The 12,917-nt window shown below is 44.7% G+C and overlaps 1 protein-coding gene across 2 annotated transcripts in view; it reads right to left on the bottom strand.

The window, feature by feature from the left end:
- The window catches only part of rgl2 (ral guanine nucleotide dissociation stimulator-like 2), a 68,252-nt gene extending 60,058 nt beyond the window's left edge, over positions 1 to 8,194 (bottom strand). For both annotated transcript variants that reach the window (XM_083645520.1, XM_083645521.1), the window contains exons 1-2: positions 8,008 to 8,194; positions 6,222 to 6,388 (exon numbers count right to left, since the gene is read on the bottom strand). In XM_083645520.1, coding sequence (XP_083501646.1) covers positions 6,222 to 6,380 — 159 coding nt within the window. In that variant the 5' untranslated portion in view covers positions 6,381 to 6,388; positions 8,008 to 8,194. The remainder of the gene's footprint in view (positions 1 to 6,221; positions 6,389 to 8,007) is intronic.
- Positions 8,195 to 12,917: the final 4,723 nt, after the last annotated feature.

Below are 12,917 nucleotides of genomic sequence, written 5' to 3'. Positions count from 1 at the left end.
ACTTCCGTCGCTTGTCTGCTACAAACGACGACCATTTCTCTGCCTTTTTTCCTTAAATGAGTGGTAAATAACGGTAGCCAGCGGTCGTGCTTTGCAGTGAGTAAACCTCTCTCCCGACGCCTTAAGACAGTGGTTCTCAAAGTGTGGTCTGGGGACCCCCAGGGGTCCTTGAGGGGGTTCCAGGGGGGCCCCAGCAAAAAGGGAAATACTTTATTTGTACTACAATTCCATCCATAAGTAACACAATGACATAATGTATGAGTATTTTGGTCATGGGTTTCATACACTTTCTTTAATAAAACATCTAAAAGCATAAATGATCAGATGGGGGACCCTGATGGGTCCATGGTCCAATTTGTGGCAGTTCAGGGGTCCTTGACGTGAAGAAGTTTGAGAACCACTGCCTTAAGAGACGCTCGAGCGACAGATGCTACCCGTACTGTATGGGTTTTAGCCTCCTTGCTATATCGTCCACCTCCCTTGCCGAAGGTTGCCGGTTCAATCCCCAGCTGCAGGGGTACACAACTTGGGTTACATAGGCTCATGCACTCGTGCTGCCACTGTTTAGTTGAGCAAACAGACAATTCACAACCTTATAAGTCTTCCTTGCAAACGGGGGGTCATAAATATATCTCTTCTGAAGCTTTATTTAAAGTTAACCATTGTTTTTTTTGGACTGGTGCGTGCAACCCCGTCCTTCCTATCTCTCTCTTTGCGCCTTTTCTCATGCTTTCATCTGTGGATCCCCTGGTGCCCGTTATCTGCTCTCTTTCAAGTCAGGCTCCGGGCCATTCGGGTCAGACCTGTTCTATTCCCCTTTAAGGAGAAATCCACCCGCAGATAATCTTACAGTTATAGATATCATCAATCTGTGATGTTCAGTGCATTCCAGGAATTATTTTGTGATAAAACTTGTAATTTACTTTTATGGTGTGTGCTCACATTCGCTCAAGCTGCCTCGTCTACTTCTACTTCAGAGAGTGATTTCCTACATTTCCAGTCAGAGGTGGGACATAATAATACAGCTATCAAATGAGTTTGTGAACATTGCAGTGTGTGCTGTGCCCCTTACTGTACATGTCTTGTGACGTGAGTGACGTCAGACAGTTGGTTAAAGCTGTGTTCACACCGAGATATTTATTTTTCGCTCTGTCGCTCAAGTCAACCCTTTGGAATCGCTCTGTCGCTCTGTTTAAATCGCTCATCGACAGGCACACGAAATGACGGACATGTGGGGGATATAACGTTACGCAATGTCATGATATTTGTCCACTACGAGCCACCGTCATTGTTTACAAGCTAAAGCCTATCAGCGTGCTCCTAATGCGAGCTCCATACCGGTAGTACAGACTTCACTTCATGTCAGCTGTCAGCCTGTCAATGTGGTTTGTTGCCACACAATAAACCAGCGGTTTGTTCCAAGCCAGTGTGACCCTTGACTCGCTCTCACACGGCAGCCAATCAGCGTTGAACAGCGAGCGACTGATGCCAGCGTAATTCCGCTCGAGTTGGGATATTTCATCTTGAGCGACGAGCGTATTTTCTCCCTATCGCTCTGTCTCTGCCGCTCGGACGCCCAGCGATTTTTCTCCCAGGCGAATATACGCTCAATGGCTCGTTTGCATTGACTTTGTATGTAAACTCGACGCCAGCAAAAAACTTTAATAGGTCGGTGTGAAGGCACCTTAAGTGGGTAGGTGGGCCTAGAGATCTGATGTGATGTCATCAGACAGTTTTGTGATAGTCTCACGTAGTCAGACCCACCGTCGACATCATCAAGCTTCCAGCGTCTGAATCGAATGTCTCAAACGGAAGGCGGCGGGCGCCCAGGCAAATTCCCCCGGGACGGAAGTGACGTTATACACACCGCGTCATACAGCGTGCCTCCCATATTAGAGTCTGGCAAGGAAACACATTCAGGAACACCGTGAAGAGAGAAGTGATAAAAGGAGCGACCAAAAAGTAGCGATAGGCTGTCTTGCAGGAAGGATGAGTGGGCAAGATCATTGAATTGCTGCGTTACAGAAAGTGTGCCACGTCCGCGGCGTAGATGCTCTCAATGACGTGTTTGTTGCAGTTGTGCCAGAGTCGATTTAGCTGATACACACATTCCGAATGCACCGCCCACAAGGTCCCTGGTTGGTCAATTCATATGTCTGTCACGGATCTTTTTTTTTTGGCTTGGGGGCGGGCGTTAACCACTTTTGAGAGTTGTGCTCCAGACGTAGATATCATCTACGGCTAGCACTGCGAGACTAGTTGTGTGATGGCTAAGTGGGCGGGCCTCAGTGATATCATCAGACAGTTGTGATGGTTAAGTGGGTGGGTGGGCCTAGAGGTCTCGCGTGCATGTAGCGTGGACATCCAGTCATATAGGACAAAAGTTGTCTATGACAACTATGATGTCACTCAGGTAGGTGGGCCTGAGTAATATCATCATTGATGTCACTCGACCAATTGTGATGTCATCGATGTCACACAGCAATTGTGTGATGTCACTCACGCATAAATGATCAATGATTTAAGACATCACCTATGATGTCACTGATGATGTCAGAAACACTGTGACATAATCACCAATGAATCACCAAACGAGCAATTTGTACGGAGGACAGTCAAGATTTTTGGATGAAAAAGAGAGGAGGGGTGATGGAGAGGAGACGAACGGGGGGAGAGAAGAAGGAGGAGGAGAGGAAGGGGGAGGAGAGAAGAGGGAGGTGGATGGAAAAGAAAAAGACAAGTGTCAAAGTGGACAAAGGGAGAGAGAGTCTCCTTCCTAGAGGTTGAGCGCAAGTGAGAACCCTAGTGGACTACCGTAAATTAGGGGTCCTTGATATGAAAAGCTTTGAGAATGACTGGTCTACGTTTGGCCAGAGGAAATAAGGGAATTACACCACCAAACAACAAAATGGGCCCCGAAATGCAAGGTGCATTGGCCAATATCTTGACAGCTCAATGTAGCTCTCAGTTTAAGAATTGACATTAAAACCATCTGATACACACTGCACCAGCTGCTGCTGCTCCCAGCTCATCTGCATCAGAGCAACCCAACCCAAGAACACAGCGTGTAGCTTTGAGTTAAAAGGCTGGATTGTGCACTCCACTGGAGGATGTCTGCTTCTCTTTGCAGACCCTGACACGTACTCTCGCATTCAGGTTTCCCTCATTAAAGAATGAGCAAGTGGCCATATTGGATTCCACTTGACAGTCTGTCCTTGGGGACCGGGCCTATGATACTGTATACTGTTTGCACAGCGGCAGGGAGAGCAGGTGTACGACGCATCGACCGGCCGACCGCCACATACATTATTTACGGCGAGGTCCGGCAGCCGCCATGTGACCTGAGAGGAGGAAGTGGGCTCTGCTGGAGAGTGACTCAGTGCCTCTGCTGTTTATAGCCCCGGGGACTTTCTGGAGGCTGTGTGCGAAGTAACGCAAAAGACCCGTGAGCGGGTCATGTGTGGCTGTCTCAAGCCAGAGCAAGGGCCAAGGGAGTTGGTCAGTGGATAGTGTGCTGTCTGGCTTAGTGAAAATGTTCAGAAGTTTGGGGGGGGGGGGGGGGGATAGAAATTGCAAAAACATTTACGCCACACTGTCTAGGAAACGAATAATTACGGGTGCTGAGCGGTACTTATTAAAAAGTAATATAAAGCTTCTCCAAAAATATCAATCCACATTTCTTGAAAACCATTCAGCCTATAGTAACTTCACTTATCTTGGAATTATAATAACAAAAACAAAAAAAATACCTTTTGCGGGTTAATTGGCAGAAGGAAATAGAACAATTAAAGCTAAATATAGAATTCTGGAAAACTCTCCATATCTCTATGGTTGGGAGAATTAATGTCATCAAAATAGTCAGTCAACTTTATTTATAGAGCACATTTACAACGACTAGAAGCCGACCAAAGTGCTTCACAGATTATTAAAAAAACTAAAAATATGGAAAACAGAAAGTACAAATACTGCTGCTACAGAGCAAGGTGCAATACAAGGTGCAACAGATACAAATAATAAAAAACCAAGAATAGCAGGCAATGTAGGTTGCCGGGAGGCAGGCTCAACTCTGCTCGAAGGCCATGGAGAAAAGGTGCGTTTTGAGCAGGGTTTTAAAAGCCTCTAGGCTCTGGGATGATCTAATGTGGAGGGGGAGGCTATTCCAGAGCCTATGAGCTGCTATAGCAAAGGCTCTGTCTCCTCTAGTCTTGAGCCTGGTCCTATAGGGACCTCCAGCAGCAGCTGGTCAGCTGACCTCAATGCTCTGGATGGGGTATGGTGGTGCAGGAGCTCGGCGAGGTACGGTGGTGCCAGCCCGTTTAGTGCTTTAAAAACACTCAGCAGTCATTTAAAATCAATGCGGAAGCGGACGGGGAGCCAGTGGAGTGAGGCCAGGATTGGTGTGATGTGATCGCACTTCTTGGTGCCAGTGAGGAGTCGAGCAGCTGCATTTTGAACCAGCTGTAGAGCAGCGACTGATCCATGCCAACATACAGCCAATTACAGTAATCTAGCCGAGTTGTTCTGAAGGCATGGATCACCCTCTCTACAGGTCTCTCTGGGGAAGATAGCTAGCTGCCTTTGTGTGGTGCGGAGCCAAGAGTGCAGCCCGTCGGCCTGGAATCTCTGAGGGGCCGGAGTCTGAATTCAGCCTTAACAACGTTAACTCACGTTATCCTGGAATGCGAGTTTAACGAGCCAGTTACATTTCTTTGCATTCTTAACATTACCGTTTGCTTTTTTTTCGTATGTTACCTACAATTGGCCATGTTAGTAGTTAGTTTATGGGCTAGAAATTCTACCAGATTACAGGCACTAATCGCCATTTTCTCCTTCATTTGGAAGAGAAAATTATCCTGAAATGAAGATTTGATTGACAGCTGCATGTCGTGATATGATTGGTTAAAATGGGGTAGAAATTTGATAGTAAGCAAACTGTAGATTACTGTTATCAATGAAATCTTGAAAAATGAACTTTTGATGTGAAAAAGTGTGAAAAACGAAATAAATTCGATTTTTGTGATTTTTTTGGCATACATTATTAAATAGGTGCACTGCATACCCAGGTATTTGAACTAAAAGAAAAGAAAAGTCATTTTTGGGTTCAGCTCGACTTTAAGGGCATCAAAGATATGTGCTTTGAAGAGCTAAAGGGAAAATATAATATCCCAGGCTCAAATTTCTTCAGATACTTGCAAATTCGGGATTATGTTAGGAAAAATTTGCCTAACTTTGAAATACTCCTGAAGATAATCGTGTTCATGAGTTCACGAGTTGTTCATGTAATGTACTGAGTGTTTGTCTTGTGTTTAAGTTGAAAACTCTAAAATAAAGGTTTAAAAAAGTAAAGCTGATTAAGACGTTGCAGAAGTAAAACATTTATCAAACAATGCGTGAAATTCACACAATTACCATCTGAAAACAGTCTGATAAGGGTCGTCCCACCTCTCTATCAACCCATTGAACATTAACAGAGGTGAAAGATCGTGGGAAAATAACTCGCTTTGAGCCGGTCGACTTACTCCCTTTTAGCTAAAGTGGAGTCCAATACAGACTTGATCCATGTTAATGACAAACTGTATACACGTTAAAGCATGAATTCACATATACAGTAGCAACAACCTGCTTTAATGCAGGGGGATTTCCTTAAAATAACAACACACCATGCAAGTGTAAAAGACTTAACCAGATGAACATTTTTGCAGTGTAACTACAATGTTATTACGCTGTGTGTACCAACATGTGAGGTTATTTTTCATTCATGAATTTGTTCAGTTTGTGGAATAACATTTGGGTCGCTGACGTGCTTTAGTGCCTTATACGCCATCTCTCTCTCCGTCTCAATCACACCGACTTGACTCCCTCAGGCTCTTCTCGAAACCAGCCAACCGCATCTGCTGTTTACTCAACTAACTGCTAGTTGGACGGCTGCTTGTATGGTTTCCCGCTCGAAATACTGTTAGCTGTGTTAGCCGGAGGAACCGAAGGGTTCTCGCTGCTGGCCTCCCAGGTCGGTCAAATTACTTCTACTGCTCAGACTGTGACCCCAAGAAAAGGTGATCAGGGGTTCCGTCTGTATGGCACGAAATATGTGTTACCTTAGAAGTTTTGCAAAATGAAACTGTGACAAAAACAGTGTAGCTGCACCTCGCTCTCCACCACGCACAGGTAGAAGCTGAAGTTGATGGATGTGTTTCATTGAGGGGAAGAAACACTCTCCTCACCTGCAAACTGTCCGGTTCATTGGCGCTGCTCCCTCTCCTTGATTGGCTGCTCGGGGTTCCATTGTCAGGCGGTAAGGGCCGGTAGCCAATGAGAGGCACGTCGCTTGACTCCACCCCCGGCAGGTCCAAACCACCTGTTCGCAGACTACGGGGGAGCATGGTGCCAGCTTCCGTGTGGAGTGAAAAGAATCAGGCATGCAAACAGTTAAAAGGAAGACAGAGAGCATTGTTGTACACTACATTGTGTGTCTTGAGCTTTTCCTGATGTTTGTCCTACATCATACTGTTCTATGCTTGACCGTTGATCACTTGGACCTTTTTTTTTTACTATACCCGTGAATACGTATTTTTGGAGAGTTTGATTATAGTGACTTATCTTTTTCACTTTGTAATCTATTTTATATCTGTATGCTCTTTTCTTTTATCTATTTTATGTCTTTTATCTATTCTATGTAAAGCACTTTGAATTGCCTCTGTGTGTATGAAATGTGCTATACAAATAAACTTGCCTTGCCTTACTAGTGAAAATGGCAATCACAGGCATGTCAAACCATTTCAGCAGCCTTTTGCGTATATAAATTCAATAGTATATTGTGCTAATGGTAGCACAGAGACCATTTGTTAGTTAATTTGTTAAACACATTTCATGGTGCCCTGCAGCAGGTCAGGATTTGAATACCAACCCCTCCTTCCAGTTCCCCCTTCCCTCTTTGGTGTTTGGATTGCCATGAAGATAGACATCTAGTAAACACGGTTTCAGGAAGAGAGGTGCAGGAGGGAGAGGGAGAGATAGAGAGAGAGGAGGATGTTGGCACATAACCACTGTGGTTATTTGGAGTAAAAAGAATCACATATGATGATGCAAGGCTGAATCATAATAGTGAAACTGCTGTTTCAGCACCGCGCTTCTGCAGCGTGTGCATAACATACTAAACTAATCAAATGCTGTGTGTGCACTGAAAATACCTCTGATTTTACTACCATACAGTGGATGTAGAGCAGAATGTGCAGCACGACGACTGACAGCTGGAATAGTGGCTCATGACACACAAAGTCCACAGGTTTAATTCCCCTTAACAGCCAATGTCACATTTACATAATGTCCTTGCACAAAGTGCTGAACCCCACTGCCTGCTCACTCACTGTAAGTTGCTCTGGAGCAGCAGCTAAAAGACGTAAGATCTATAAAAAAAAAAAATGTGCTGGCACTAACACTTTTCCATTGTGCTTTTGTTGCTGTAATGGTAATAATTGTAATGGTATTAACTATATTCTGGAGGACTAGCTGGCATGCTCAGCATTTCTATGCATTAGGGGGAAAGGGTCGGCCTGTAATGTGAGGCATGGAGTTGCAGTTCTTGACCAACGGTTTTCTTAGGTCTGAATACCTGCTATTCACTTATTGACTGGGTCCCTGACCAAAGCAAACATCCTCTATAGACTGAGGTGTGTAGGCTACACACATATAACGCTGTAACTAGGTTACAGTTGAGGCACACCCCATAATGCTCCTTTTCTATTCAACACATCCAGCCATAGGGTGGTGCTATGTTGACTTGCACATTCTGTCACAATGTCCTACATGTAGGCTACACGATGAGAATACTGTAACGCGTGAACGCCTGCAGGCTATATGACAGTGATTCCTTTAAAACACATCAAACAGCGAGAGACAGAGAGATATTATGATTGCTCCTCCTACAAAGAGACTGTGTTATGAGGGCCCTGGGAAAAAATGACGACTAAAAGGAACAGAGATGAAGAGCGCTAATTCAGCTCAACTTACTGCTAGCCAAGTGTCATTCGCCGCCGGGGTGTTGGGGGGTATCCAACTGCGGCCAGCTGGATCCACGCAGTCACGGCTTCAGTAGAGGAGATTCGCACCCATCTGTACCGTCGCCGACAGACGACGAGGGAGTCTGTCCCCCTCTCCTCCTCCCCCGCTATCTGTCCCCCACACTGCCCCGTCTGTCCAGCCAACCGCAGCTGATAGCGCACTTTGGCGAGGCTGCAAACTCCCTCTCTCCCTCCCTCTCTCTCTGCCTGTCTCCCTCTCTCTGCCTTCCCCCCCCCCCCCCTCTCTCTCTCTCTCTCTCTCTCTCTCTCTTGTTTCTCCCCCCTCTCTTCTGACGACGCAGTTCCTGTATGTTTGGCACAGCGCTTTGGCAACAGCCTCTGACTTCTGGGACCGCGCGCAGACTGTGGAGAGAGAGAGAGAGTGTGATCGGCTTTAAATTGTCGTAGGCTACAACCACAACGCGCAGCTAAACGCACGCGCAACCTGCCTGCGCACGCACGCACGCATCCACGCGCCTTGCCCGTTGGTTCCCTCTGACTTTGAGTCACAGTCCCTAACCATTAACCTCACCACCACCACCACCACCACCACCACCCAATAAACTAAACTATAAACTACTAATAAATAAACTATAAACCAAACCATACCTAACCCTAAACTAAACCTAATATTCATTTTACCTTTTCATTTTTTTTTATCTAGTAGCCTAGCAGAGGAGGACTAGAGGCTGAAAACGGTTCATGAGAAAATTAGGGGGGGGGGTCTGATTTTTCTTTACACAATAATGAATAATGAATTTATAGGCTACCTGTCCCTCCCCCCACCTCACAAATCATCTCCCGACCCCCTGAGGGTGCTGACCCCAAGGTTGAGAACCACTGATTTAAGGAGCGTGTCTAAAGAACCACAAATGTGTTTATGTTTTCTTTTCAGCTCATCTCAACACAGGTAGCCAGCAGCTCACAGAGTTCATGTCTGTTTGTCCCAACCCTTCAGTCTCATGACCCTGGAAGGACAGGACCACTCCTGATGAAAACACTGCTTCAACCAACCGCTGTCATGCCTCACTCCATCTTTGAGTTCTGCTGCTCAACGACTGTTTGACTCCCATGTCTGTTCTTGTTGTATTGCCTGTTGTAGTGATGGATGGGACGGTCTGTCTAACCAGAAACTGTCATATCACTTTGATGGCCAGGTGCTTTAAATGCACAGGGATTTACAGTGGTGACAGAGACATATATTGACAACTTAAAGAATCTCACACTAATGCATGGCAGACCTGCATGTAGACAGCACAAAGACAGTGCATGAGATATAATAGTTTACAGGCAGTAGATTTTATAATCTAATCTAATGCAGTCTAATCATATAATAATAGGCCTATCATATATCATATCATATCATATGAACCTTTCACTAGAGCATCAACCTTTCGCTAGAGCATCAACCTTTCACTAGAGCATCAACCTTTCACTAGAGCATCAACCTTTCACTAGAGCATCAACCTTTCACTAGAGCCAGGCAGATTCCCCAAGGACATGAAACATGGTAAAATCACACCGCTATATAAAAAGGGGAGCAGATCAGACCCAGGAAAGTACAGACCTGTATCCATCCTCAGTGTGGCATCAAAAATCCTTGAAAAGGTGGTTCATGAACAGCTTTATGAACATCTAAACAAGCACAAGCTCTTATATAATTTTCAATCAGGTTTCAGAAAAGCATATTCAACGGATTCATGTCTTTTATACCTAACAGACTTGATTAAGAAGGCAATTGATGAAGGAAAACTTTGTGGGATGGTGCTGCTAGACCTACAGAAAGCCTTCGATACTGTGAATCACAATCTGTTGATAACTAAATTGAAGGCTCTTGGGTCGAGCACATCAGCACTGGCATGGGTGAGGTCCTACTTGTCACAGAGGGACCAGATAGTGGAAGTATGTGGCCATCGCTCTGAAGCCCGCCCCCCTGAGCTGCGGAGTCCCCCAGGGCAGTGTACTAGGGCCTTTGTTGTTCCTTGTGTATATAAATGACATGAAAGATGCATGTAAATGTGACCTGTTTTTATACGCTGATGATTCGGCTCTGGTAGTTGCTGATAAAAATGTGGTTCAACTCCAGGAAAGACTTAGCGAACAGCTATCTAACATCAGTGCATGGCTGGCCGACAATAAACTCTCCTTACACCTTGGGAAAACAGAATCAATTTTATTCGGCTCCAAACCAAGATTAAACAAAGCCAAGGATTTTAAAATAAGTTTGAATGATAAAGACATCACTGTTAAAACGTCTGTTAACTATTTGGGCTGTACACTTGATGCCAATGTAGGGGGTGCAGGTATGGCCCTGAAAGTGGTAGGGAAAGTGAATGCTAGAACTAAGTTCCTGGCCAGAAAGTCAGAGTTCCTGGACAGAGAAAGTCGCAAACTTGTGGCATCCAGCCTAATTCAGTGCCACTTTGATTATGCGAGCACAGCCTGGTACTGTAGTCTTCCCAAGCTGTGGAAGACAAAGCTCCAGGTCTCTCAAAACAAGCTGATGAGAGTGGTCCTTGGTCTCGGGCCCCGTGAACACATAGGGAGGAACCAGTTCATGCACCTAAACTGGCTCCCTGTGGAGTCCAGAGTGACACAGCTCAAACTCTGTCAGGTTCATCAAATTGTAAATGGTAAAGCCCCAAATTATTTATCAAACTTTTCCCCACAGGTCAGAGAGGCTCACAGGTACAACACCAGGTCGAGTGTAGCAAATCTGACGCTGGCAAGGATCAGTAGTCAGATGGGTAAAAGTTATTTTAGATACTCGGGTGCCCAGGATTGGAATAAGGTTCCCAACAGCATTAATCAGACCACCAACTTAGTCACGTTTAAGGCAAAACTGAAACAATGGCTTTTAGATAACGTACCTCTTTAAAGACAGGCTTGTAGGCAGGGTTGTTTGTAACCCATTTAATGAACTAGTTTTAACATAATAGTGTCTGAATGATTGTTGTTGTTGTGAATATTTTCTGTATGCTTTTGTGTTTTTACATGTGATTACGACCAATGTTTTGTTTTGCTGTCTCCATGCACACACACGCACGCACACGCACACACACGCACACACACACACACACACACACACACACACACACACACACACACACACACACACACACACACACACACACACACACACACACACACACACACACACACACACACACACACCTTACTACAACAAGGACCACAATGGAAATAAGTTCTGTAACTTTTTTGTGTTATCCTTGATGTTCTTTTAATTTAATAATGTATGTATTCTGGTGTTGCAACCATGGAAGTGTCCTTTTAATTTGAATTGTCAAACAAATAAACTAAACTAAACTAAATATCATATCATACCATATCATACATTACACCTGCCTGTCACCAAGCTTCTACCAAACTTCACCAGAGATGGGTTCTGCTTCCGCAGAGTGACTGATAGATGATGTACTGGAGGTGTAGTGTCTGCTGCCACCTAGCGGTGCCAGTTTGAAACTGACATTTCATTCGTTTTTATTGTGCCAGGGGCCATTTTGAACTGCACAACAGTGGTGCCAGTGTGCTCAAATGAGTGTAGTAGTAGGCTGCACCAGTCCAGTAGGCTGCACCAGTAGTAGGCTGCCACACCCTTGACTGGTGTGAATTCTGCCCGAGAAAGAAATAGACAGGCAGATAAAGACAGAGAAATGTTGTCAGCAGCAGTTGTAGCCATTACGACCCCCTCTCCTGTTGTTGGGCTGAGTCCATAAAACAGCAGAGGCGTTATCCTTCTAATGCAACTTCACTGTCAGGTAAAGACCTGGGCTGGAGGCTGCGTTAGCCATATTTTTGCACTAAAATGCTAATTTTACTATGCTTAATTAGCCTCGACATTGCTACTTAGTTTTTTGCCCAGCACATGATGGATATATTCTAAATTACACTATTCAATTTAACTAGCTCATTATTACTTCTTGCACAGGGTTATTTGTGGCAAGTAGCTATCTTAAGTTTTATGATGAGGAAACTATAGGCTATAAACAGGATTACCTACTTAGACCTACTTATGAATATTTTTGTGATTCCATCCGACATTATGGGCTGGACCAGCACGTGAGAAGAGATGACCCTGTGAACTTCACATCTGTCCTGCAGTGGTCTGCAAAGTTTCGGATTCATTCCAGCAGGTTACTTTCTATCATAATTTGCCAAACAAAATGCATGTGTATAATGAATAATCAACAAAATATTCCTGTAGGATTTTTGTCTTTGACTGTGGTGCTCAATATCGCACTTTAATTAGGCTATGGTAAATATTCACATCACTATATAAAATTCCTGTAATATCGAAATTATTGAATCTGAACAGTTTTGCTGTGATATGAGTAGCCTATGTCCTTCTAAACCTGATTTTAGGGTGACCATCCTTATTTTTCTTTATGGGAAATATAATGTCCTAACACCTATAAAAGAATCAGTTTTGAGAAGAAATAGAAACTCACACCCCTAAAAACAATTAAGGCCAGTAACCTTGCCAGTAAGTTGCTAAATAATATTGATCCATAAAGCGGTTGTGCTGCTTGGTTGGGGAGATCTCAGTTAGAAAACTTTTCTCCATGGGCTTCCTAAACTCACAGGCTGCCCCCCTCCTTCTTCGGACCAATTAATGAGGCGGGTAAACTCACTAATTGGCCACTTAATTGGCCTCCACCGCTGCGCGCGCTGCTTCCTCCAGGCTTTTAGCGCGCCGCCGCCTTCTCTCCCTGCTCAAAGACAAGCATTACCACCTTGTCACAACGATTTAGGGTCAACTCGTCGAACTGGGATAGGTGTTCTTCTCGCCCTGTATCCCCCCCACCCCCTCCGGATGCCCCTCTATCTATATCTCCCTCC

The sequence above is a fragment of the Poromitra crassiceps genome (assembly GCF_964638095.1).
Source record: "Poromitra crassiceps genome assembly, chromosome: 1".
In the NCBI taxonomy this organism is placed as follows: Eukaryota; Metazoa; Chordata; class Actinopteri; order Beryciformes; family Melamphaidae; genus Poromitra; species Poromitra crassiceps.
This window is presented reverse-complemented; position numbering and strand designations above follow the sequence as displayed.